Below are 27,608 nucleotides of genomic sequence, written 5' to 3'. Positions count from 1 at the left end.
AGAATTGATGATATACTGAAGACATTTTGATCCTGATCTCAATAAGTCGAGGACTAATATTTCCAGACTTAGTTACATCATGACCCAGCAATCACAGAATGGACACGTAAACATAATCAGTGACTGAAATTATTGTACGATCACATTTTTCATTAATTACAATTAATTCTTATAAAAATTCCTAAACAGGCATCTAATTGCAATCATATATAGTAAATTTTCTCTTTATTCCTTAATTACATTGATGCTAGATTGTATGAAATGATAATCTGTATTCAGGGATAGATAACTCGCACTGCATTGTGGAAAAAAGCATCCCATTCTCGCTCGTAGTACGATTAATTACAGTTCTGATCCCCCCCCCCCCCCCCCGCAATTTTCAAGTCAAAAGAATTATTTGGGCTCAAAGCCAGAAGGAGAGGGGAGGGGTGATGGATGCAGGTATGGAGTGTTGCAGATAAAGTAGTTTAGTAGTTTATATTTTATTCTATGGTTTAAACTGATTTTCAAACCAAAAGATTAAAAGCTACAAAACCGTATTTTAAGGACTTCATAAATATGGGTTTTGTTTGAGTTTTTTACTAACATGACTGATTGCCGATTTCCTAAACCATTAAATCTGAGGATTTCCTGATTGCACAATGATACAGTGTACATTATCGCAGTCGCTTCACCCCTACAGCTACATGCTTAATCGTAAACAATGAAAACCGCATCTAGTCATTAAAGTCTGAATAAAAGTAGCGACAATGTTTATTGATTTTTTTTAAAGTTATTAGTAATTGCACAATAAACAAAGTTTTTCTACTTTTACCTCAATTAATATTTTTTCCTTCTCCTAAGCCTATATATACTTTAGTCTTTTTGTCTTCGTAAACCTGGTAAAAAAAAAAATGGCGCACTGACTAAATATTTCCCCCATTACCTGTCCATCCATGCCATGTTTTAAGTCTATTACATATAAACATCATCTGTAGTAAGATGACACCCACTGCTATATTTCCAAAATTGATAGTAAAATAAACTTCCATTCAATACAATATCATTCATTGTATAAACTCATTATAATGTAAATATCATACAGAGGGCTGGGCTTGCTACCCTTAGTTTTCTTTTAAGTATAATCGATTTACATAATACTGTTTAAATCACATCAAATATAGCAAGAGCTAATACGACACATACGAAATGAACTTTGTAATGAAGAAGGCAAAGATATTGATTTATTATACAAAAAATAATTTATGTAAATAAAATACAACACATCGCCTCACAACTGTCTGTAGGTGATTTTATGATTATAAATGTATATAATTCATATAGTTTCCCCTCTTGCATAGGTTCCAAGTAAACCAATGTCTGTCAAGCTACAGTAGATATATTCCATAGCACCAACAAATCAGTGTCCATCTCCTGAGAAATAAACTTTGAACTTTGAACTTTCTATCCAGCGTACCCGCGGCCTAAAACTGGGTTAAATTCACAGTACATTTTACAATGGGAATTTCGACAACACTTTGCAGGTGATGCACAATCCCGGTCCTTGGAGCACTCTGATTTATCAGTATTTCTAGCTCTACAATAGCGGGTCCTGACGAACGGGCACCTGCCCGGTCGACGGGGAGTACAGACGGGATGACCCCCCTCGTCAGGACAACATATCTGGTTCCGTCTCCCCCGGCGCTTGCAGTCTGATGTCGTCGTGCAGGGTACATCATATCTATAGTTACATTTCACTTTCCCTTGAGGCGGACAGTCTTTGTCATCTAAAACGAAAAATGTAATTGTGTGTTACACTGGTAAAGCTATCAGTAATGAATTAAAAAAAAAAACAAAAAAAACAAACAAACAAAAAACAGGCGATTTATGAATGTTCTACCACTGTTTACGGTTAACACACGATAGAGATGTTTTTGATACAAATAAATTTAATCATTCAATCAAACGGTAGGCAAAGACTATCTCGACCCTCTTCCAAAATTAAAGGAATATATAGAAACAACTTAGTACAATAAATGCCCATCATAGAAAGTAGATATAGATAAATCAATAAAAATGAATATTATCTAAAATAAACAAATCGGAATGCCCAGATCTTATGGGCAAGATCGGTCAATATCTGACAAACAATTATACATTCTCATAATTTTCATTAAGACTAACGTTGATGAAAATTATTATGAAGGACAGGTACTAATAACACCCGATCTATGCATTATCTACTGTTCATTTAAAAATATTACTTTTTACTTTGAATGTACATGTACATTAAAAATGCGACCTCTTTTCAAATGAGAGAGAGAGAGAGAGAGAGAGAAAGAGAGAGAGAGAGAGAGAGAGAGAGAGAGCAAAACAAAATTTTTATCGATGTCGGACAACGGAACCTTATGGAAATTCCACCCCATCCCCACCCACCCCGAAAACACCCCCACTTAATGCGAGGTTTTATTTGTTTATGAATTAATCCGCCAAATTCTTGAAATGAGTTCTACGATATTTTCTTTGCCTTGTTTTCCTACAAAAGCACGTCGCTGTAAATTAAGACAGGAAAACTGAAACAAAAATGAACACTCACATGCAAGAGCGAGGGTCCAGATCACAGCAAGAACAACGCACAGTTCAAGCTTCATAACGCCTGGAAAAATAAAACAAAATAATTACAAAAACCATAGTCAGAATAACGCACAGTCCAAGCTTCATAACGCCTGGAAAAATTAAACAAAATAATTACAAAAACCATAGTCAGAATAACGCACAGTTTAATAACGCCTGGAAAAATTAAACAAAATAATTACAAAAACCATAGTCAGAATAACGCACAGTTTAACCTTCATAACGCCTGGAAAAATTAAACAAAATAATTACAAAAACCATAGTCAGAATAACGCACAGTTTAACCTTCATAACGCCTGGAAAAATAAACAAAATAATGGCAAAAACCATTATCATATAAAAAAAAATTGTTGTTGTTGACATTATATTAAATATAATTTCCAACAAAAATACACAGCTAAGACTTACGATGGTGGAAATGATATTTACAAGAAACTGAAATGATTCACAGAATGCTTTATAGCGCTTCACCTGAGTAAAATGATTTTTATATGTGTCGTAACCTAAAAGTTTTGTCAGTTGTGATGTATTTTATATTGGGATTCGAAGATTAATTTTAGGTTATTACGTAAATGACAGTTGAACACATACATCACCCAGCGTGCTAGAACACGGAACACGTCAAGTCAAACCACAGATGAATCTTACACCAAATGTTACCTTATCGTGTAACCATATCCACCAATCCAATGTACCTGTCGTTGTTTTTTCAATAACGATGACTAAATGACTGTATTGGGACATCCCCTCAAATCAAAATGATTTTTAAAGGTATTTTGAAATGATTCTGATATTTAGCGGAATGAGGAATTTCATTGTTGTTTATACCAAACACTGACCACGTTTAATTGAGGAGATAATTTGAACTGGATATCCACTGCATGACCTTGACCTTTATTAGCCGCACAGGTTAATCTGACCTCGATGACTTTTATTCCGCAAGGTATATCCAAAATCTTTAAATCTTATAATAAGGTTTCAGTTATTACAAAGTTAAAGTTACAGATATACAGACGAAAAGGTTGAAGATGCAGACAGATATATGAAAGGTGAATATAACGATCAGTGATCAATCTCATAACTCCTATAAGCAATACAAAATAGAGAGTTAGGTAAACACGGACCCCTGAATATACCAGAAATAGTATCAGGTGCCTAGGATGAGTAAGCATCCCCCGTGGACCGGTCACACCCGCCATGAACCCGATATCTTGGTCAAGTAAACATTGTTATATGTTGTCAAAATCAGTGTGTCAAGAAAGGCCTAACAATCGGTATGAAACATGTCAGACAGCATTTGACTCAATGATAGGTTGTATTGGCAAACCTGATCGTTATAAAGACCATAGAATTTGCGAAATTCTTATTTTAAACGATACTTTTGAAACCCCTGCATTATCAAATTGATTGTCAGTAGCCTGCTTCGATTTAAAATCTGATTATACGCAGAACAAGCTCTTGCATATCGACTCAGTTGAAATATATGCACACCATATACAGGTGATAATGGAATATTGCTACATAAATATGGGAAGTTGACGATGGAGAAGCTGAAATCATCCCGTTTGTCATACAGTTGAGTTGTCAATTTGCCGTTAATGTCTACTTTCAATGAAATATCTAAGTATGAAGCAGAAGTGGACGACTCTGTGGTGTCTTTCATTTCGAGTTCACAGGGATATATCGAATCGACATATAAATAAATATTATCATTGTTAATAAATAAAACGTCGTGGATATATCTAAATGTTGAATTTAAGGCCACAGCAAGAGATTTTTTCTTCTCGCGTAGAAGTTTTTTTTAATGAATTCTGCTTCATAAGAATATAAAAACAAGTCATCTAACAAAGGAGCACAATTCGTGCCCGTGGGAATTCCAACAGACTGTTGGAAGACCTGATCACCAAAGACTACGAAGATATTGGCAATGAGGAATTTTATTTCAACTTCACAGTACTAGTGCGTGGAATCAGAGTGGTGTTTAAGAAAGTACTTTTCTGGGTGACTGATCACTAGATATGAATATTTCCGTTTTCCATTTTTGTTGAAGAAACAACTGTCTATGATGTCAAAAAGTCTAATCTTTAATTCATCGTGAGGAATGGTCGTGTAAAGTGTTGAAAAATCCTAGGTTTTGATGTTATTGATTTGGGAAAAGTTTCGCAATTTCAAATTTATTAAAAGTTTTTAAGAATTATTTTAGAATCCATAATTGATTTACACCACTTCGGGGGGGGGGGGGGGGTCCTTGGCCGAGTGGTTAGAGCATCGCTTAAAATCACACGGCATCTCACCGTGAGGAGCTACATGTAAGATACCGGTAGAGGCTTGGTAGAGCACTTACTGGATCCCGCAATGTGTCTTTGTTTCTAAGGGTTTTTGTGAAGTTTAGGAAATCCAGTATAGGTACGGTAACTCATATTCTTCCGACCCACTGACTGGGATATGGCAGTTGGAGTATAAGTACGGTTACCAAAAGTGAAATTAATGACAAGATCTTAAAATACAGTTATGATAATGAGTTACAAACAAAGACAATCAAACAAAGACAATGCTGTTACTAGCTTTGTCAGCTGGAACCAAAACATATTCCTCGTGTACCCTATCTAATTCTTTTATCATTTTTGGTTTACTAAACACAGAAGGATAGATACATCAAAAGGTTAAACTAAATTACAGTCAGACCAAAAGGTTAAACTAAATTACAATCAGACCAAAAGGTTAAACTAAATTACAGTCAGACCAAAAGGTTCGAGTTGCAGACGGCCATGTAGAACAAAATCAATATATCCCACTGCTTATTTCCTCTGTATAGGGACAAAACAAAAACAAATGAATTTCTAAATGTCTATTTATGTGCACCCACACTAACTAAAGACAGACTCCTAACTAACCAATCACTGAATGCAGTCTCAAACTATATCATTGACTAAAACCAGTTTCCAATTATATCACTGACTAAAACCAGTCTCCAACTTTATCACTGACTACATCTAGTATCCAGCTTTATCATTGACTAAGACCAGTCTTCAATTATATCACTGACTAAAAACAGTCTCCAACTTTATCACTGACTAAAACCAGTCTCAAACTATATCATTGACTAAAACCACTCTCCAATTTTATCACTGACTAAAACCAGTCTTCAATTATATCATTGACTAAAACCACTCTCCAACTTTATCAATGACTAAAACCAGTCTTCAATTATATCATTGACTAAAACCACTCTCCAACTTTATCAATGACTAAAACCAGTCTTAAACTTTATCACTGACTAAAACCACTCTCCAACTATATCATTTACTAAAACCAGTCTCCAATTTTATCACTGACTAAAACCAGTCTTCAATTATATAATTTACTAAAACCAGTCTCCAACTTTATCACTGACTAAAACCAGTCTCCAACTATATCATTGACTAAACCTAGTTTTCAATTATATCACTGACTAAATCTGGTCTCCAACTATATCACTGATTAAAAGCTGTCTCCAACTCACTGACTAAAACCAGTCTTCAACTCACTAACTAAAACCAGTCTTCAACTCACTAACTAAAACCAGTCTCCAACTATCTTGATCGTGTAGATAAATTCTAATATAGGTTTTCAACTTAGAAAGACATGTAGTACAATTTTTGTAAAAATACAGTATTTCTCCGTTTCGAAGACACAATTTTCAAGTGTATTTCTAGTTTTAAAAATCAACAGGCATTAATGTTCAGAGAAATATTTTGGTCAACATTATCCTTTGTGTCAGCAGTGCATAATTTTATGTAAACTAATAACGTGGGTTTTAGAAGTATATATAGAGGCATTGTTTCCATGAAGTGATCAATCAACAACAACATGGCTCACTCTACCTGCTGAGGGTCACTCTAGTGAACACATTCATTGTACAGAAATGAAGGGCGATGAAAATTGATCTAGAATTTTTTTCTTTGCAATTTGACTTAAGCTGAATCATTAATACCGACTTTTCTTCCAGATGTTGATATTTATTACACTCATGATCATCTATCTCAATTTGTCTTACTTTGCCAATATACATGTATATATGTATACATGATCAAAGCAGTCCTAAAGGAAAATAGAAATCAAACTGTGTTGGAAGTTTTATGTGTGTGTGTGCGCGCGCGTGCGTGCGTGTGTGTGTGTGTGTGTGTGTGTGTGTGCGCGCGCGCGCGTGTGTGTGTGTTTATATTAAAAATCAAATGTGTTGTACATGCTTGTTAAGTATACATGTATATATATGCGTTGTAAAACTTTGATGCAGAAATCCGTAGAGATTAATTAAGGGTTCCGATATATATTAATATATATTGAACTGCAAACAACGAGATAATGATATACGTTACGCAAATTCATTATTCACGAAACATACAATTTGAAGTTTGTAAAAAAAAAAAGTAAATATATGATTAAAAGTACATTTGAAATAAATATTTGTCTTTGGTACTGGACGACGTTCCATGTATTTCCGTCTAAGAATTTTGATAAACACAGAATGCACTTATAACTAAATTGGAATCTTCCTCAGCCGACCTTACCTTCAAATTACAGCCGACCTTACCTTCAAATTAAAAGAAGTTCGAATTAAACACACAACGTTGTTTTAACCTTACCTTCAAGTGGACTCGCAATATTTACCGTTTACAGACCTAAGGTCGTAATGAATTGTGTTGATTTTTTTGATTAATGACCTGTCCAACAAATGTCAAGTGTATATGGTGTCGTTGAAGTAAAGTTGAATACATTTGCTACGGTTTTAGATCAGAGAATTTCTCTACCATTGACCTTGGCTTTTTACACTTGACCTTCACCCCTACCATTATTAATGCAGAACTTTAGTATCGTTCTTGAAAATGTGATGATAAAATCCTAAGATGTGCGGCTACTATTCTTTGTACTCAAGGACATTTTCTTCCATGCAGTAACATTGAACTATATTGACTCTGAAAACAAGAGAGATAATTAGATACCTTGCTGCGTAGGGAAATTCGGATTTCTCTTTCTGTGACCTACATGTATTAGACAATACTAATATGGTACCTTTCTTTCATTAATTATTTATTCATTTTGTAAAATTAACCGTCCATCATTTTCCTTTTTAAAGTCTTTATTTTCAATATCTAACGATACTTTACTTCGTCTGTGGACGCGATCCATTGGCGGATCATGTGGCGGCACGCCCGGCGCACCCCCCCCCCCCCTCCCTCTCTTTCTCGCAAATATGATCCATTTCTTTTTATAGAAATACGTCCCCAAACTCTAGAATATATATATATATCGGGGTTTTTTTGGGTTTTTTTTTTTTTTTTTTTTTTAGAACTCTTGCTTCAGGCGGCTGTCCCCTCTCGCTCTGAAATTTCTGGATCCGCCATTGCGCTTAACTTGATGCAAATGAACCAGGCGTTGAAAATCGATCATTCTCAATGCCTAAAAAAAATAATTCAAAAATTAAGACATAATAATAAAATAAAACTAAATATAATTATTATATTTATACTATAGGCCTACATATAGTTAAACAGGAAGAAAGGAAAAAGTTGGCTTCACCATATAAGGACACTTGTTTTTATTCAGAAATCTGCAGTGATTTAAGAAATCGGGGGACTTGAAGAAAAGAAACGTTTTAGGATATACAACATTGTAATTTAACGATTGCAGCGGTACACATATCGAGGGTCACAACCCGCGGGTTTCAGTTAAATAATCCATTACCAAGCGGCTCACGCACATTCCAATTCACACAATCGCCTTATTGGTCCCCGTGAATCTTGGGGAAAAAAAAACAACCAAAAAACAAAACAAAAAACACAACAACAACAACAAAAACCCCACAACAACAACAAACAAACTTACAAACTTAAGGTATTCAATGTATATCGACCATATTTCACATCTAGTATTTATATAAATGGATGATGGGATATTTGTAAAGATTTCATGGTATCAATATGAAGGGTTCACGGCATCAAATAAAAATGATCCACCATAGGAATTTCCCAAATTTTGCAGCCCTTAATTCACCGGCAATGGTGACGTCTCCATATAACTGAAAACTTCTCAAGAGGGATGTTAAACAATATACAATCAATCCAAATTTTCATTACTGCTTGATTTATCTCACCTAGAATTTAACATTGAGATACATGGGAAGAGCATGTTTTATTAAAATATTTTTAAAAGAAATAATATTTTCTTACAATTCTCTTGGTAGAAAATTACATACACTTTCTCTTTATAAAAATATGAAATAAAATTAATCATTTAAAAGTTGATGCTTGTAACTTTTAGCGCCAATGAATAAGCCTATTGGAATTAAAAAAAAACAAAAAAAACAACAACAAAAAAAACCAACTTGTACATGTACTGTTTGTACACGTTAATATTGTGGTTTTGTGTCTCAGTAGAACTTTTAAAAAATAAGAAAAGTGTATCTTTAAAGGAAATAATATTTTGATGGTTTACTACCACTGTTTGTTTTTATTTTATTTTATTTTTTTCTTTCGTTCTTAACAATCCGGATTAAACCGGATAGTGTTTTCCGTTTCGTATTTTAGAAAAACCAAATCGTGTCATCCGGGTCACAGGTTTACTTTAAATAATATACGCCAGAGGAAAATAGTCGTGATTTAGAATGAATTTTTAGTTTCTACGCTATTTTTAAACGTAAGTTTATGAAAATTATGACATTTTACAAGTCTCTTGTTTTATTGAAAAATATTAATATATTTCAAAAAGTCTGTTCATGAATTAGTTGTCCATCTTAAACCGAGTCCGCCATTTTGTTTAGTTTCAGTTTGAGAGTGCATTTTAGACATCGAGGGAACTTTAAACTCCCTCCTAATAAAATCTTTGTTAAAAACATGTTATTTTATGTCCCATTTGCTATATGAATTGTAGATGCTATTGTTCTCACCGTTTTGGAACCCTTACCGGACAACATTGATCATGGAGAGTCGGTTTCAAACGGAAAAAAAGATCACAACTTTAGTAATACATGTCCTTGCTCTTGTGATATAGAACGAGAGTTACCCCTTGCTATCTTTAGGGAAAATGTCCTTAGAAACATTTTATAGGCTCAAATAATTCCTGTCTTTGTCTCTCTCCAATATTAAAATAGCACAACTGAAGTATTTTTTCCCCCCAACTCATGTCCTATGCTAAGCAGGGCTCAAAGAGCATTATCGCGCAGAGCCCAAGGAACACGACTGTATGCTCCTTGTCCAGGAACACTAAGAATAAATTTTTTTTTGTCAATGAATAAATGCATAACACGCGTAGTGATCAGTTTTATTTGGGCTGACACGGCAAAGGGTTATGGTTGGGCTACCGCTTATTTCATCAACTTGTGATGATTTGAGGGTAGCAATGACCTCATACAGGATGCTTTTAATAGATTTAGTTCTAGTACTCCCCACTACATAAAAAAGGTAAAACTGTAGGAAAGATTATATACTTTGTATTATAGTATATATAGGAGAAGGGGAGGGGAAAATCTGTGGCTGGACAGGGAATCGAACCTGGGACCCCTGCATTTCTAGTCCGGTGCTCTAGCCACTGAGCTACCCAGGCCAATATCCATGGTCCGTATAGTACTAATAACTACATTCCTCCCTCCTTAATTTGTCTTTGCCCTCGAAAACGCACAACCCAATGGTTCCATTCGCCCGTCAGCTGACAACTTGTAGTGCAGGGGTGGTCAACGGCACTAAATGTAGTATATATAGGAGAGAGGAGAAAATCTATGGCTGAACTGGGAGTCGAACCTGGGACCCCAGCATTACTAGTTAGGTGCTCCAACCACTGATCTACCCAGGCCGATACCCACGGTTCGTATAGTACTAATTACTACAGTATGATCGACCGGCCCCATCCTCACAAGCCATTAAGGGTTTATGATATCTGTTCCCTCCTCTATATATATGCTATGTCAGATGATGAGATTGGTGGATCAGAACCTTTGGCTAGTGAAGCTGAAGCAACACGAATGATTGAGTTTTAGTTTAAATGGTTGCTCACATTTTTCAGATTCAATGGCAACAACCAATAGCAGGAAAAGTCTAAGAACTCCCAAACCAAACCAGAAATATGTCTCGTATGTCACAGGAAAGAAGATAAAAAAATCAGATGAAGTGGACCTAGAAAGTGAAAGTTCATCCGACAGCGAAGTGGAGGAGGAAACCAATTCCTCTCCTAATTTGTCATCACCATTCAAACCAGTAAATGGTAACTACTTCATAGCTGACTCTGAGCTTTAAAATTGATTAATTAGTTTTCAAACCAGTCAGTAGTAAATTGCTTAATAACTGACCCAGTCTTCAGAGTAATCATCAATGAGTCGCAGCACTTGCTAACAGTGATAATAAAAGATACCTGCAAAAAGTACAGGCACCACCTATATACAATTTTGGCAAGGAAAAGGGACCATGGGGTTCAGAGAAGTAATAATAGCATCTCAGCATTTGTCTGATGAAGATCATTAAGGTACCTTCCTGTGCAACCAGTATATACATACACTTGAGGATGGTCCCCAAAAACTTCAGCTATTTGAATATAGTGATCCTCATATTCGTCATACACTTTCTCAAAACTTAATAGATTACGTGTTCAGGAAGATATTTTAGTTTAGCCCCTGTGTTTTTATCATAAGTTGCTCCTGTAGTCACTTATATAACTGGGGGTCTAAGGCCCTCAGAAACTAAACAATTCTGTATTCAAGTGATTTCCCATCAATCACATGATATAAATGCCATGAATATGGATGGTTTTGTGGAAGTTAGAAAAGACTAGAAAGAGGGTACAGATCCATCTATTTTAAAAACATTCAATTTACAGTGCAACTCTTTAGTGCATGATTCAGTGTTCCATATTTTTACATTGCTGCCTATAATTTTAACATCAAAGAATTCCCAACATATTTTCTCAACACAATGGTGTCAAGACATGCCCCATCCCTCCTTGCATAGACAGGTTACTAATCAAATGTATTATTAACATAAATATTGCTTCTCATATATATGTACAGATGTATGTTGTGAGGGTATTGAAATCAAAGGATGTTTGAATTGATTCGTAACCCATTTTTATTAGGAATAGATCTGCAGTTTTCTGGCCTGGAGGCTAACAAACTTTTTTGAGCATGTTTTCAAACTCAAACTCCGTGCTCTAAATCGTACTTGTACTCAAAAGTGAAGGTTGTAAAACTTATTAAATCATTTTCATACTCAAATGGAGTACATGCTAAAGATTTTTTGAGTATGCTTCGGAGCTTGCTCAGAGTAGTACATTTGTACTAAAAAAACATGGCTGAGTTTGGGCATGAGTACAGTTCAAGTTTTATAACCACCAGGCCTGGTCTATACCAATTCCCCCCTCCCTCGAGAACTACATTGAGACAAAAATAATATTCACTAAGGGATAGCAACATTGACTATGAATACTATACAATTCTGTTGAGCTTTTGTACCATTTACAAACAGGAACTTACAAGCTATAATTTGCATGGAATGATCTTTAATATAGAATCTTAAATACTACAAATCATATTTCTCGCAAAATATTTTTTCAGCAATCTTGCCCTGTCAAATTTATCAGCAAACTTTTGATTTTTTCATCTCTTCTTTGCAATATACATTTATTTAACAAAACTTTCTCAATAACCCGTTTTTGCATCATGGTACATACATCGCAAGTAAACTCTATAAATGAACACAAAATGCGATTTCTTTCATTTGAAGCTTGAATTTGACTGAAATTAATTTGTACATATATTTCAAAGGCTAGCTTACTGGTAATATAATATTAAAGCTGCTGGTCAATGCTAATACCATATGGTGTCTTATGTTATTTATTACTGATACATGTACCAGCTGGGAATAAATGAGTTTTACAGGAAAAAACGATTTCTTACAAAAAAGGGATACTGGTATTTGACATCACATTATTGAAAACTTTCCAGTACTTAAGTTTTTAATTCATGTTCATAATGATTTTGTTATAATGATATCAGGCAATACAACAGAAACAGTTGTGAAAAGGAGTAGGGGCAGACCGAGAAAGATCCCTCTATCAGATGGTGACCCAAAGAGTGGATCTCATAAAGAAAAGCTGTCGGGGGGTGAGGATAATCTTGGATCCACCACAGATGATCAATCAAAGACAGAAATCTCACGTAGGACACCAAAGAGAAGGGGAAGAAAAAGGAAAGTGAAACCAGAGGAGGACGGTGGAGAATATGATACAGAGCAGAGTGGTGATGGAGATAATCGAGCAAAAAGTCGGGCATGGGAGTCGGTTCAACCTCAATTTCTCACCCTGGTAATTCAGTCCATGTCTGGTTATGTGTCCTCTTCATTTGTAATAATTCTAATTCTATTAATTTCTGTTCGTCTGTCACTTGCCAGTTTATAAAATCACTAGTTGCAGCCATCCAACACAAGTTTTCTATAGTGTAAGATTATACAATTTTCCTTAGTATGGTATATAGCATGAGACTGCAGTGTTCTAAAGTTGCACGGGTAATTGATGGTTGTTTTGTAGTCTCCACAGGGCTTACATCCTGGGGCATATACATGTACTAGTTTTCATAGAAAAAAGATATCTTTTCTATCAAATAAGACACACATTTTGCTTCATTTGACAGGTGAACATCTTGAAGGAGGCTGAAATTGATGTGCTTCTAATGACTAATTGGTTAAGGGGGTACACTTTCCAGTACAATGGCTCAGAGAGAGGGGTGAAGTTCATCGAGGAGAGGGTGGGCTTCACAGAGGAGTTTCTCAATCAGGTCTTAAATAACAGGGGTAAGGACAGAGGAGTTCATGAATCAGGTCTTACATAACAGAGAACAAGACAGAGGAGTTCCTCAATCAGGTCTTAAATAACAGAGAAAAAGACAGAGGAGTTCCTCAATCAGGTCTTAAATAACAGATAAGGACAGAGGAGTTCCTCAATCAGGTTGTAAATATTAGGGATAAGGACAGAGGGATTCCTGAATCAGGTTTTAGATAACAATCAGGTCTTAAATAACAGAGAAAAAGACTGAGGAATTCCTGAATCAGGTCTCAAATAACAGAGATAAACCTGCATATGGTGTTTATATATCTCAACTGATTCGATATGCAAGAGCTTGTTCTGGGTATAGTCAGTTTTTAAATCGAGGTAAGCTACTGACAAACAAGTTGATGGTACAGGGATTTCAACAGTCTCGATTGAAGTCAGCATTTCGCAAATTCTATGGTCGTTATAATGATCTAGTTCATCAATACAACCTCACATAGGGTCAAATGCTATCTGACGTGTTTCATACCGATTGTTAAGCCGTACTTGGCACACTGATTTTGACTGCGGATAACTCCGTTTACCTGATCAGGATATAGGGCTCACGGCGGGTGTGACCGGTCAACAGGGAATGCTTACTCCTCCTAGGTACCTGATCCCACCTCTGGTGTGTCCAGGGGTCCGTGTTTGCCCAACTATCTATTTTGTATTGCTTGTAGGAGTTATGAGATTGATCACTGTTTGTTATTTTCACCTTGCATAAAGATAGAGGAGTTCCTCAATCATATTTTAGGTAATAAGGATAACAACAGAGGAGTTCCTCAATCAGGTCTTAAATATCAGAAAAGGACAGAGGAGTTCCTCAATCAGGTCTTAAATATCAGAAAAGGACAGAGGAGTTCCTCAATCAGGTCTTAAATATCAGAAAAGGACAGAGGAGTTCCTCAATCAGGTCTTAAATATCAGAAAAGGACAGAGGAGTTCCTCAACCAGGTCTTGAATAAAAGGAATACATGGAAGGAGATTCTTAATTAAGTCTTGATTAAAAAAGGATAAGGACCTAGAAGTTCCTCAATCACGTTTTTAAATAACGGGTCAGGACAAAGGAGTTTCTCAATCATTTCAAGGGCTTATACAGCAAGACACAATTACAGTGAACACACTTATAATGAATTCACACTTACAGTGAAACACAGTTACAGTGAACACACTTATAATGAATTCACACTTACAGTGAAAGACAGTGACAGTGACAGTGAACACACTTATAATGAATTCACACTTACAGTGAAACACAGTGACAGTGACAGTGAACACACTTATAATGAATTCACACTTACAGCGAAACACAGTTACAGTGAACACACTTATAATGAATTCACACTTACAGTAAAACACAGTTACAGTGAACACACTTATAATGAATTCACACTTACAGTGAAACACAGTGACAGTGAACACACTTATAATGAATTCACACTTACAGCGAAACACAGTTACAGTGAACACACTTATAATGAATTCACACTTACAGTAAAACACAGTTACAGTGAACACACTTATAATGAATTCACACTTACAGTGAAACACAGTGACAGTGACAGCGAACACACTTATAATGAATTCACACTTACAGTAAAACACAGTGACAGTGACAGCGAACACACTTATAATGAATTCACACTTACAGTAAAACACAGTGACAGTGACAGCGAACACACTTATAATGAATTCACACTTACAGTGAAACACAGTGACAGTGAACACACTTATAATGAATTCACACTTACAGTGAAACACAGTGACAGTGACAGTGAACACACTTATAATGAATTCACACTTACAGTGAAACACAGTGACAGTGACAGTGAACACACTTATAATGAATTCACACTTACAGCGAAACACAGTTACAGTGAACACACTTATAATGAATTCACACTTACAGTAAAACACAGTTACAGTGAACACACTTATAATGAATTCACACTTACAGTGAAACACAGTTACAGTGAACACACTTATAATGAATTCACACTTACAGTGAAACACAGTGACAGTGACAGCGAACACACTTATAATGAATTAACACTTACAGTGAAACACAGTGACAGTGACAGTGAACACACTTATAATGAATTCACACTTACAGTGAAACACAGTGACAGTGACAGTGAACACACTTATAATGAATTCACACTTACAGTAAAACACAGTTACAGTGAACACACTTATAATGAATTCACACTTACAGTGAAACACAGTGACAGTGACAGTGAACACACTTATAATGAATTCACACTTATAGTGAAACACAGTGACAGTGAACACACTTATAATGAATTCACACTTACAGTGAAACACAGTTACAGTGAACACACTTATAATGAATTCACACTTACAGTAAAACACAGTGACAGTGACAGGGAACGCACTTATAATGAATTCACACTTACAGTAAAACACAGTGACAGTGACAGCGAACGCACTTATAATGAATTCACACTTACAGTGAAACACAGTGACAGTGAACACACTTATAATGAATTCACACTTACAGTGAAACACAGTAACAGCGAACACACTTATAATGAATTCACACTTACAGTAAAACACAGTGACAGTGAACACACTTATAATGAATTCACACTTACAGTGAAACACAGTGACAGTGACAGTGAACACACTTATAATGAATTCACACTTACAGCGAAACACAGTTACAGTGAACACACTTATAATGAATTCACACTTACAGTAAAACACAGTTACAGTGAACACACTTATAATGAATTCACACTTACAGTGAAACACAGTGACAGTGAACACACTTATAATGAATTCACACTTACAGCGAAACACAGTTACAGTGAACACACTTATAATGAATTCACACTTACAGTAAAACACAGTTACAGTGAACACACTTATAATGAATTCACACTTACAGTGAAACACAGTGACAGTGACAGCGAACACACTTATAATGAATTCACACTTACAGTAAAACACAGTGACAGTGACAGCGAACACACTTATAATGAATTCACACTTACAGTAAAACACAGTGACAGTGACAGCGAACACACTTATAATGAATTCACACTTACAGTGAAACACAGTGACAGTGAACACACTTATAATGAATTCACACTTACAGTGAAACACAGTTACAGTGACAGTGAACACACTTATAATGAATTCACACTTACAGTGAAACACAGTGACAGTGACAGTGAACACACTTATAATGAATTCACACTTACAGCGAAACACAGTTACAGTGAACACACTTATAATGAATTCACACTTACAGTAAAACACAGTTACAGTGAACACACTTATAATGAATTCACACTTACAGTGAAACACAGTTACAGTGAACACACTTATAATGAATTCACACTTACAGTGAAACACAGTGACAGTGAACACACTTATAATGAATTCACACTTACAGTGAAACACAGTTACAGTGAACACACTTATAATGAATTCACACTTACAGTGAAACACAGTGACAGTGACAGCGAACACACTTATAATGAATTCACACTTACAGTGAAACACAGTGACAGTGACAGTGAACACACTTATAATGAATTCACACTTACAGTGAAACACAGTGACAGTGACAGTGAACACACTTATAATGAATTCACACTTACAGTAAAACACAGTTACAGTGAACACACTTATAATGAATTCACACTTACAGTGAAACACAGTGACAGTGACAGTGAACACACTTATAATGAATTCACACTTATAGTGAAACACAGTGACAGTGAACACACTTATAATGAATTCACACTTACAGTGAAACACAGTTACAGTGAACACACTTATAATGAATTCACACTTACAGTAAAACACAGTGACAGTGACAGGGAACGCACTTATAATGAATTCACACTTACAGTAAAACACAGTGACAGTGACAGCGAACGCACTTATAATGAATTCACACTTACAGTGAAACACAGTGACAGTGAACACACTTATAATGAATTCACACTTACAGTGAAACACAGTAACAGCGAACACACTTATAATGAATTCACACTTACAGTAAAACACAGTGACAGTGAACACACTTATAATGAATTCACACTTACAGTAAAACACAGTGACAGTGACAGCGAACACACTTATAATGATTTCACACTTGCAGTGAAACACAGTAACAGCGAACACACTTATAATGAATTCACACTTACAGTGAAACACAGTGACAGTGACAGCGAACACACTTATAATGAATTCACACTTACAGTGAAACACAGTGACAGTGACAGTGAACACACTTATAATGAATTCACACTTACAGTGAAACACAGTTACAGTGACAGCGAACGCACTTATAATGAATTCACACTTACAGTAAAACACAGTGACAGTGACAGTGAACACACTTATAATGAATTCACACTTACAGTGAAACACAGTGACAGTGAACACACTTATAATGAATTCACACTTACAGTGAAACACAGTGACAGTGACAGTGAACACACTTATAATGAATTCACACTTATAGTGAAACACAGTGACAGTGACAGTGAACACACTTATAATGAATTCACACTTACAGTAAAACACAGTGACAGTGAACACACTTATAATGAATTCACACTTACAGTGAAACACAGTAACAGTGACAGCGAACACACTTATAATGAATTCACACTTACAGTGAAACACAGTGACAGTGAACACACTTATAATGAATTCACACTTACAGTGAAACACAGTGACAGTGACAGTGAACACACTTATAATGAATTCACACTTACAGTGAAACACAGTTACAGTGACAGCGAACGCACTTATAATGAATTCACACTTACAGTAAAACACAGTGACAGTGACAGTGAACACACTTATAATGAATTCACACTTACAGTGAAACACAGTGACAGTGAACACACTTATAATGAATTCACACTTACAGTGAAACACAGTGACAGTGACAGTGAACACACTTATAATGAATTCACACTTATAGTGAAACACAGTGACAGTGACAGTGAACACACTTATAATGAATTCACACTTACAGTAAAACACAGTGACAGTGAACACACTTATAATGAATTCACACTTACAGTGAAACACAGTAACAGCGAACACACTTATAATGAATTCACACTTACAGTAAAACACAGTGACAGTGAACACACTTATAATGAATTCACACTTACAGTAAAACACAGTGACAGTGACAGCGAACACACTTATAATGATTTCACACTTGCAGTGAAAAACAGTTACAGCGAATGCGCTTATAATGATTTCATACTTACAGTGAAAAACATTTACAGTGAATGCGCTTATAATGAATTCACACTTACAGTGAAACACAGTTACAGCGAATGCGCTTATAATGAATTCATACTTACAGTGAAACACAGTTACAGTGACAGCGAACACACTTATAATGAATTCACACTTACAGTGAAGCACAGTTACAGTGAACACACTTATAATGATTTCACACTTACAGTAAAACACAGTGACAGTGACAACGAACACACTTATAATGAATTCACACTTACAGTAAAACACAGTGACAGCGAACGCACTTATAATGAATTCACACTTACAGTGAAACACAGTGACAGTGACAGCGAACACACTTATAATGAATTCACACTTACAGTAAAACACAGTGACAGTGACAGCGAACACACTTATAATGAATTCACACTTACAGTAAAACACAGTGACAGTGACAGCTAACACACTTATAATGAATTCACACTTACAGTAAAACACAGTGACAGTGACAGCGAACACACTTATAATGAATTCACACTTACAGTAAAACACAGTGACAGCGAACGCACTTATATTGAATTCACACTTACAGTGAAACACAGTGACAGTGACAGCGAACACACTTATAATGAATTCACACTTACAGTGAAACACAGTGACAGTGACAGCGAACACACTTATAATGAATTCACATTTACAGTAAAACACAGTGACAGTAACAGCGAACACACTTATAATGAATTCACACTTACAGTAAAACACAGTGACAGCAAATGCACTTATAATGAATTCACACTTACAGTGAAACACAGTGACAGTGACAGCGAACACACTTATAATGAATTCACACTTACAGTAAAACACAGTTACAGTGACAGCGAACACACTTATAATGAATTCACACTTACAGTGAAACACAGTGACAGTGACAGCGAACACACTTATAATGAATTCACACTTACAGTAAAACACAGTGACAGTGACAGCGAACACACATTTATAATGAATTCACACTTACAGTGAAACACAGTTACAGCGAATGTGCTTATAATGATTTCATACTTACAGTAAAACACAGTGACAGTGACAGCGAACACACTTATAATGAATTCACACTTACAGTAAAACACAGTGACAGTGACAGTGAACACACTTATAATGAATTCACACTTACAGTGAAACACAGTGACAGTGACAGCGAACACACTTATAATGAATTCACACTTACAGTGAAACACAGTGACAGTGACAGCGAACACACTTATAATGAATTCACACTTGCAGTGAAACACAGTGACAGTGACAGTGAACACACTTATAATGAATTCACACTTACAGTGAAACACAGTGACAGTGACAGCGAACACACTTATAATGAATTCACACTTACTGTGAAACACAGTGACAGTGACAGCGAACACACTTATAATGAATTCACACTTGCAGTGAAACACAGTGACAGTGACAGTGAACACACTTATAATGAATTCACACTTACAGTGAAACACAGTGACAGTGACAGCGAACACACTTATAATGAATTCACACTTACAGTGAAACACAGTTACAGCGAATGCGCTTATATTGATTTCATACTTACAGTAAAACACACTTACAGTGAAAAACAGTTACAGTGAATGCGCTTATAATGAATTCACACTTACAGTAAAACACAGTTACAGCGAACACACTTATAATGATTTCACACTTACAGTAAAACACAGTGACAGTGACAGTGAACACACTTATAATGAATTCACACTTACAGTAAAACACAGTTACAGTGACAGCGAACACACTTATAATGAATTCACACTTACAGTAAAACACAGTTACAGCGAACACACTTATAATGAATTCACACTTACAGTAAAACACGGTTATAGTGAACACACTTATAATGAATTCACACTTACAGTAAAACACAGTTACAGCGAACGCACTTTAATGAATTCACACGGCAAAATAATTTTCGTTCCCTGTAGTTTTAAAACATATTGTGAACTTATTTGATAAATCGAAGAAAGTTTATAACAAATCAAAATTTTTCATCCTTGCCCTTAAGATCAATGATTATGTATGCTGTTTTTGGTGTGTCAGTATATAGCCTTTATACATGGTTAACTGAAATGTCAGGGACAAAGCATTATGACAGATATTGGTCAAGGTTATTATAAGATGTTCAAAGGTCATATTTCCCTGACCTGGACTCGAGCAAAGTTAGGGTGTTTCACCGACACATCTTGTTTGATTTAATACGCCAGGATTCTACTTATTTTCCAAAACTGCTTATTTACTGCATCATGATATTCTTCTGATTTAATTTTGGTATTGTCTGTGTATATTGATTGTATTAAAATTTGTTTGGTGCATTTTAGGCGAGAAGTTGAAAGATTCTCAAAAGGGAGAGCACTCTAAGTTCATCTGGAAGATCGTGGAGAAACAGTTACAGACTTTGGTAAGATGTCTTCTGATTACGTTCCCTGTTTAGTGGAAGAGTACACTGTATCTCAGTTTCTATTTTGTTAGTGACTGGTGATGAGAAATCGTCACCACAGATTGTAATCGTATTTTGTCCTTACCTTGTAGGTTTCTGATCTGTCCTCTGCTGGTGTGGAGAGCTTGATCCTGTCTTCCGTGATGGGACTAGAAGACTACGGTTTTGCTGGATCCACCAAAGGACTGCAGTTCTTAGGAGATCGGATGGAGCTCAAGAACCTCTTTGTTGCTTACTGCTCAGGTATAAACATATCTCTTTGTTGTTTACAGTGCTGGTATGAACATATCTCTTTGTTGTTTACAGCACTGGTATGAACATATCTCTTTGTTGTTTACAGCACTGGTATGAACATATCTCTTTGTTGTTTACAGTGCTGGTATGAACATATCTCTTTGTTGTTTACAGCGCTGGTATGAACATATCTCTTTGTTGTTTACAGCATGGATATGAACATATTTCTTTGTTGTTTACAACGCGGGTATGAACATATCCCTTTGTTGTTTACAGCACGGGTATGAACAGATCTGTTGTTTACAGCTCGGATATGAACATATCTGTTGTTTACATCGCAGGTATGAACATATCTGTTGTTTACAGCTCGGATATGAACAGATCTGTTGTTTACAGTGCAGGTATGAACATATCTTTTTGTTGTTTACAGCGCGGGTATGAACATATCTCTTTGTTAAATACTGCTCGGATATGAACATATCCCTTTGTTGTTTACAGCTCGGATATGAACATATCTCTTTGTTGTAACAGTGCAGGTATGAACATATCTGTTGTTTACAGTGTGGGTATGAACATCTTTTTGTGGTTTGCTGCTTGGCTATATATGTCTTATATGATTTGCACCTGTCGGTTTGTCAGTATGTCAGTAAACCAAGTGTTGCCTAACTTTTGCTTGACAAACATCAAGCTTTTTACACTAGTTTCCCCTAAAGATTAGATGACTTTTATTGATTTTACGGTCACATGGTCAAAGGTCAAGGGTCAAACTGGACATGTAATAGGATATTGTCTGCTGAATATCTTCAGAACCTTTTGCTTGACAGACATCAAACTAGGTACGCTAGTTTCCACTAAATAGTAGATATTCCTTATCGATTTTGACATTACTAGGTCATAAGACAGAGTCAAACTGGACATAAAACAATATCTTGAGAAACCCTGCTTGACAGACATCAAAACTTGACTGGTATAGACAATAATTTTCAAATCCACTTGCCCTGTGTGAATCCAAAGTTTGACTTTCCTAAATTCAAATATTGATTACCTGCAATAAGAAAGAATATTGCTTAGAATTTATCATATATAATTTGGCTCAATATGAAATACCAAAGAACAGGAAACATATGAAATAAAGTGCAACAACAAGAAATGTATATGGCATTTCAGGCTGTATAACACAGTATGTAGTATTAAAAATAGAGAACAAAAGGTATCTTCCTCCTTATTCTTTGTGGAACAGCATCCATGGTGCCTGCACATTCAATAGCTCACATTTTCTTGTTCTGTTTGAAAAGCAATCTGAGACTCATATTATAAATATTTAGGAGAGGGAAAATGTGAATGAATACCGTATGATGGGTATTTTATGAAATTTATGTGGTTGGAATTTTTTGTGATTTGATCCCTAAATGATAGCAAATTATATTCTGCATTTGCAATTTCCACAGTTGCTTTTCATCAAATATTTACCTATGTGCATCAGCATGGATATATATTCTACGATTGTAATTTTTGCAGAATTTTCCTATTTGCAAAAAATGAACAACTGAGAAAATATCCATTATACAGTACTATCTATTCTATAAGTTGAATTGCCAGTCACAAATGATTATACACTATTAAAGGATAGATTTCAATGTTTGACAGAGGGTATGGTACAGACCAAATCAGTGTCCATGTCAAACAACCCCAAAAAATTCTGATTGCTTTTCAATTCATATTTTTGTTTTAATATTTTCAATCTGACTTTTTCTTCTCTATTTTTTCTCCCCAAAATATGTATTAATCAGAAGTCTGAGAAGACATGCTTCCTTCACTGAAAATGTTGGTCTGAGTTTGCTATGAAACCATGATCATGTTTATTTGCACATCAGAGAGTCAATTATATTATGACTTATAAAAATCACTAAGGTAGAAATGCTACCAAAATTTTCCAAAATACACACCTGTGATGAAATCCTGGAATGTTTCTAAAACATTTCTCTTTTTCTAAAGTCTGAAATTGTATGTAGCGTTTGCCACAAATTGGCATTCATGTCACAGCATATGAAAACATTTCTAACTTCAGAGTAGTCGTATTACAAGTAATAAGCTTGGTTACTTACAATTAGCAATGTGCAAAGAAAACTATTTTAAGTAGGTATGCTAGTTAAACTTAAGATTTGAAATATAATTTCATAAGAATATTGATTTTGAATTTCTATTGTTCTGACAAGTTCTTTGTCATGTTTCAGATCAAGAAATCCCCAATGCTAAATTCCAGCAACAGTCCGTCTTCATGGACTGGTACCAGTGTTTTGGTGGAGAGCCGTACGAGGAGGAATTTTACGAGTCTCCGAGCCAGGATTTCCCCGGACAAGTCCTGACTGTCAAACCGCAGGCCAAGAGAAAGAAGGTTGATATGCCCTTAGTGATCACTCCACAGATGGAGGAAAATCCACAGTGTCCCGTCTGTAAGAAGAAGTGTCAGAGTATTCAGGTGCTGAAGAGTCACTATCAGATTCATTATAAAGGGAAGGAGTTTGAGTGTGTGATGTGCTATCAGTCATTTACGAAAAAACTCGAATTAAATCAACATCAGACTGAGGTTCACGGTAATGAGGAAACTAATCAAGAGATGGGAACTGATGTGGAGGGTGGAGACGTGAATAATGTCGAGACAAATGAAGAAAACAAAGATGGTGGATTTGTACTCCGTGCAGTCACGGAAGACGATTTTCTGGCAGACGTGCAGGGAATCACTTTTGAGAACAGTACTCAAGTAGATGAGTCCGATTTACCAGATGAATTGGAAAATACAAACGAAACAGAAAGGATCACTGGTGAAACTGATGATATTGAGCAGACGATTGAAAATTTAAAGGAAATCGTTGAAACTCATGAAGTTAAGAAAGAAGACACTGATGACGCTGAGTTTGATGATGAGGAAACTCGAGAAGATATGAGGGATGGTAGAATCAAATGTCTTCAGTGCAACAGAATCCTGAAAAATGAATTCATGTACAGAAAGCATGTAGAGCATCATGGGGCAAAGAAAGACGTAGAATGCAAAGTTGATGGGTGTATCAAGAAGTTCAAACGAGCTTGGGACATGGAGTACCACATGATAACCATTCACGGCTACGTCAAGATAGCGGCTGGGAATATAGTACGGCCAGAAGACGTTCCGCCGGGTACAAAGCTGAAGAAAGTCAAGAGGAAGAAAAGGAAGGGCGAGCCAGAGTCCGATAGCGATGAGGAGCCCTTTAATCCAATCAAAGCCTTGAAAGGAACAGAATGCCCCGAGTGTCATGCAAAGTTCAAAACACTAGCGATTCTGAAAAGACATTATGAGATTCATTTAGGAGAGAAATCATTCATCTGTGAAGTCTGTTCTAAGAATTTTCTACGAAAATATGACATGCACATTCATCAGATGAAATGTCACGGGTATAAGAAAATCGGAAAAGGGAAAGTAGGGCCTCCAGAAAATGAAAATAAGCCAGATCCTTTTGATGTGTCTCTCTTTGGAGATAGGACTCATTCTTCAGGAAGGAAAAAGACACCCTTACACTGTGACTTCTGTGATGTGGTTTCTCTGAATCTGACAAAGAAAGTTGCACATTTAGAGGAATGCCACTTGCATGAAAACCCATTCAAATGTCCAAACTGTGAACTGACTTTTCCATTGAGGAGGAAGATGAAGGTGCATTGGTACTCTAACCACGCTGAAAAGAAACACAAATGTAGTCAGTGTGACAAAACTTTCCTCTTCAAGTTCCATTTGAGAGACCACGAACAAATGTTTCACAATGAGAATGGCTTCCTGTGCACCCTATGTGGAAAGAGTTTCCATCTGTTGAAGTACCTGAAAAAGCACGAACAAAGGCATGAGGAGGAGCTATCCTACGGCATAGATCCAAATGCCCCCAAGGTTTACGAATGTCAGTATTGTAATGAAGTTGTGACGGGCATTTCTGCCTATCAGAATCATATGAAACAACATCCAGATGTTGAGGATCGCAAGTTCGAATGTGAAGTCTGTCACAAAAGGTTTTTTCAACAGGGTCATTTGAAGCGACATATGTACGTCCATGTGCAGGAAAGAAACTATGACTGTCAGTTCTGTGATAAGAAATACAAGGACCCAGAAACTCTTAAGAAGCATCACATCGCCTTTCACAACGTAAAGGAGATGAAACGGAAGACTTACCGCTGTGAAGAGTGTGACAAAGGCTTCCTAAGCATGGGTCATCTTAGTAGACACATGTTGGGACATACGGGAGAAAAACCATATTCTTGTGACATTTGCGACAAGAGGTTCACTGAAAAGGCGGGAAAAATCAACCATGAACGAATCCACAGTGGGGAGAGACCTTTCGTCTGCAAGGTGTGTGGAAGAGCATTTGTCCAGGCCACACACCTTCGTCGACACATGTTCCTACACTCCCAAATCCGGAATTTTGTATGTGGTATTTGTAAGAAGAGATACTATCAAAATGAGGACCTGAAACGGCACATGCTCACGCATTTGAATAAGAAATCATATAAATGTAATATGTGTGACAAGTCTTACTATCAGTTAGGCAGTTTAAACCAGCACATGCGCTGTCATACAGGGAAAAGGCCGTTCCAATGCAGTGTATGCAAGGCTTGCTTCTCTCAGAAAATTGCCATGATCGTGCACATGCGCAAACATACTGGAGAAAAACCTTTCAAATGCGAGACATGTGGAAAATGTTTTATAAGCAAACGAATGTGCAAGGAGCATATGATAACCCACGAGCACAAATACATTGCTTTCACGTGCTTCAAGTGCGAAAGAGAATTTCCAACCGAAAACGACCTTAAGGCACATGTGACGATTGAACATCCTTTGGAAAAAATAGAACAGGTGGTTAAAGTTGTGGTGGCCGATGATCCAGCAGCGAAGGTAGAACATATTGTAGAGCCTGAAAAGGATGATGAAGATGAAGATGGCGTCTTGAACACTTGTGACATTTGTATGATGAGTTTCCCGGATGTGGAAGGACTAGAAAAACATACAGTGGAGGATCATAAAAGTGAAAATGAAAATGTTTGTGAACTTTGTTTGGGGACTTATGAAAACCAGGAACAGTTTGCCGATCACTTGGTCAAAGAGCACGGACTTATTGAGGTTGAAGATGGCTATTTCGTCCAGCTTCAAGCTATGCCGGTAGAGGAATTATCGACAGACAATCCATCCAAGTATCTCAGCACGAAACACATCACTGATGACGAAATCCACGCGGAGATTGATGGAAAACATATCATTATTCAAAATATTGGTGGACTTTTGAACACGAATCAGAATGCATTGCCTGAAAACATAGTGAGTGCGCCAATCGAATCACCTTCCAAAAAAAGTGGCAGTGCTCAGGTTACTCCAAAGAAGATGACGACGATTCAGGAAGAAGATGGATCTATTCTACACATTGTGTCCCCCTCGTACGAAATTCCCGCCACACAACCAGACGGCCCCGTTCTGGCCGAATTCCCTTCGCAGATTGAAAACGCAACGGAAGTTCGTATGATAGACCCATCACAAACGGTGGACATAAATCAGGCGGGACAAGTCATCATTGCAACAACAGATGGCGGAAAAACTTATTTCACCCTACCGCCTGGAATGCAGACGACAGATAACTTACCCATCGAAACTTCCCCAGACGACATTTTGCAGCAGGTTACAGAAGAGGTAATTTCCACGCAGGATTTCCAGCCAGAAACTGTCAACAATAATATGGAAACTACGTTGTCGGAAATTGCTTTTGATCAAGATGGAGGTATTTCTGAGTCTACAGCAGCGAATCTGGCAGCCATGTATGGAACCGATCGTATCATTTACCAGGAAGAGAGAAATGACGGGACGGAAGTTGTTCATGTGTATGCGGTGGTCACCGATTCCTGAGTTGAGTGACATTTACGGTGATATCAATCTGTGTTCAATGCTAGTATCTGTATTACCACTTTGTTCTTCGTTATTTATTTTCCATATTGTTTTAATCCGAGATTAAATGTGTGAGCTACGAATTTACTGGATGATGATTTTTATTTCTTACGCTGTTTCAGGGAGATAACCGTCTTAATGTGTGTATCTAGTAGTCTGATAGGCAAAAAGAAATGAAAGAGTGGGTTTTTATCAATACGTGGATATGTATGAGGAATGAGAATGATCCCTGTCTGTTCTGTATAA

At 36.4% G+C, this 27,608-nt stretch overlaps 2 protein-coding genes across 3 annotated transcripts; one reads left to right on the top strand and one right to left on the bottom strand.

Moving 5' to 3' along the window:
* Positions 1-1,201: 1,201 nt before the first annotated feature.
* On the bottom strand, positions 1,202-21,282 carry LOC125655448 (whey acidic protein-like). The gene is made up of 3 exons (XM_048885744.2): positions 21,264-21,282; positions 2,576-2,635; positions 1,202-1,766 (listed from the first exon to the last, which is right to left on the bottom strand). The coding sequence occupies exons 2-3, from the start codon at positions 2,628-2,630 to the stop codon at positions 1,444-1,446; spliced, it is 378 nt and encodes a 125-aa protein (XP_048741701.1). The 5' UTR covers positions 2,631-2,635; positions 21,264-21,282; the 3' UTR covers positions 1,202-1,443.
* LOC125655447 (zinc finger protein 91-like) lies at positions 9,048-27,445 on the top strand. Of its 2 annotated transcripts, none has more exons than XM_048885741.2 (7): positions 9,048-9,288; positions 10,651-10,848; positions 12,632-12,939; positions 13,265-13,424; positions 21,060-21,139; positions 21,271-21,421; positions 23,647-27,445. In XM_048885741.2, exons 2-7 carry the CDS (start codon positions 10,656-10,658, stop codon positions 27,321-27,323), a joined length of 4,569 nt encoding a protein of 1,522 aa, XP_048741698.1. In that variant the 5' UTR covers positions 9,048-9,288; positions 10,651-10,655; the 3' UTR covers positions 27,324-27,445. The 2 variants fall into 2 exon arrangements, with proteins under 2 accessions (XP_048741698.1, XP_048741699.1); XM_048885742.2 differs by having other exon boundaries at positions 9,048-10,451.
* The last annotated feature ends 163 nt before the right edge of the window (positions 27,446-27,608 follow it).

This window comes from Ostrea edulis, chromosome 7 (genome assembly GCF_947568905.1).
Source record: "Ostrea edulis chromosome 7, xbOstEdul1.1, whole genome shotgun sequence".
Classification (NCBI taxonomy): domain Eukaryota; kingdom Metazoa; phylum Mollusca; class Bivalvia; order Ostreida; family Ostreidae; genus Ostrea; species Ostrea edulis.
Note: the sequence above shows the minus strand (reverse complement) of the source record. Positions and strands in the feature narration are given on the sequence as shown.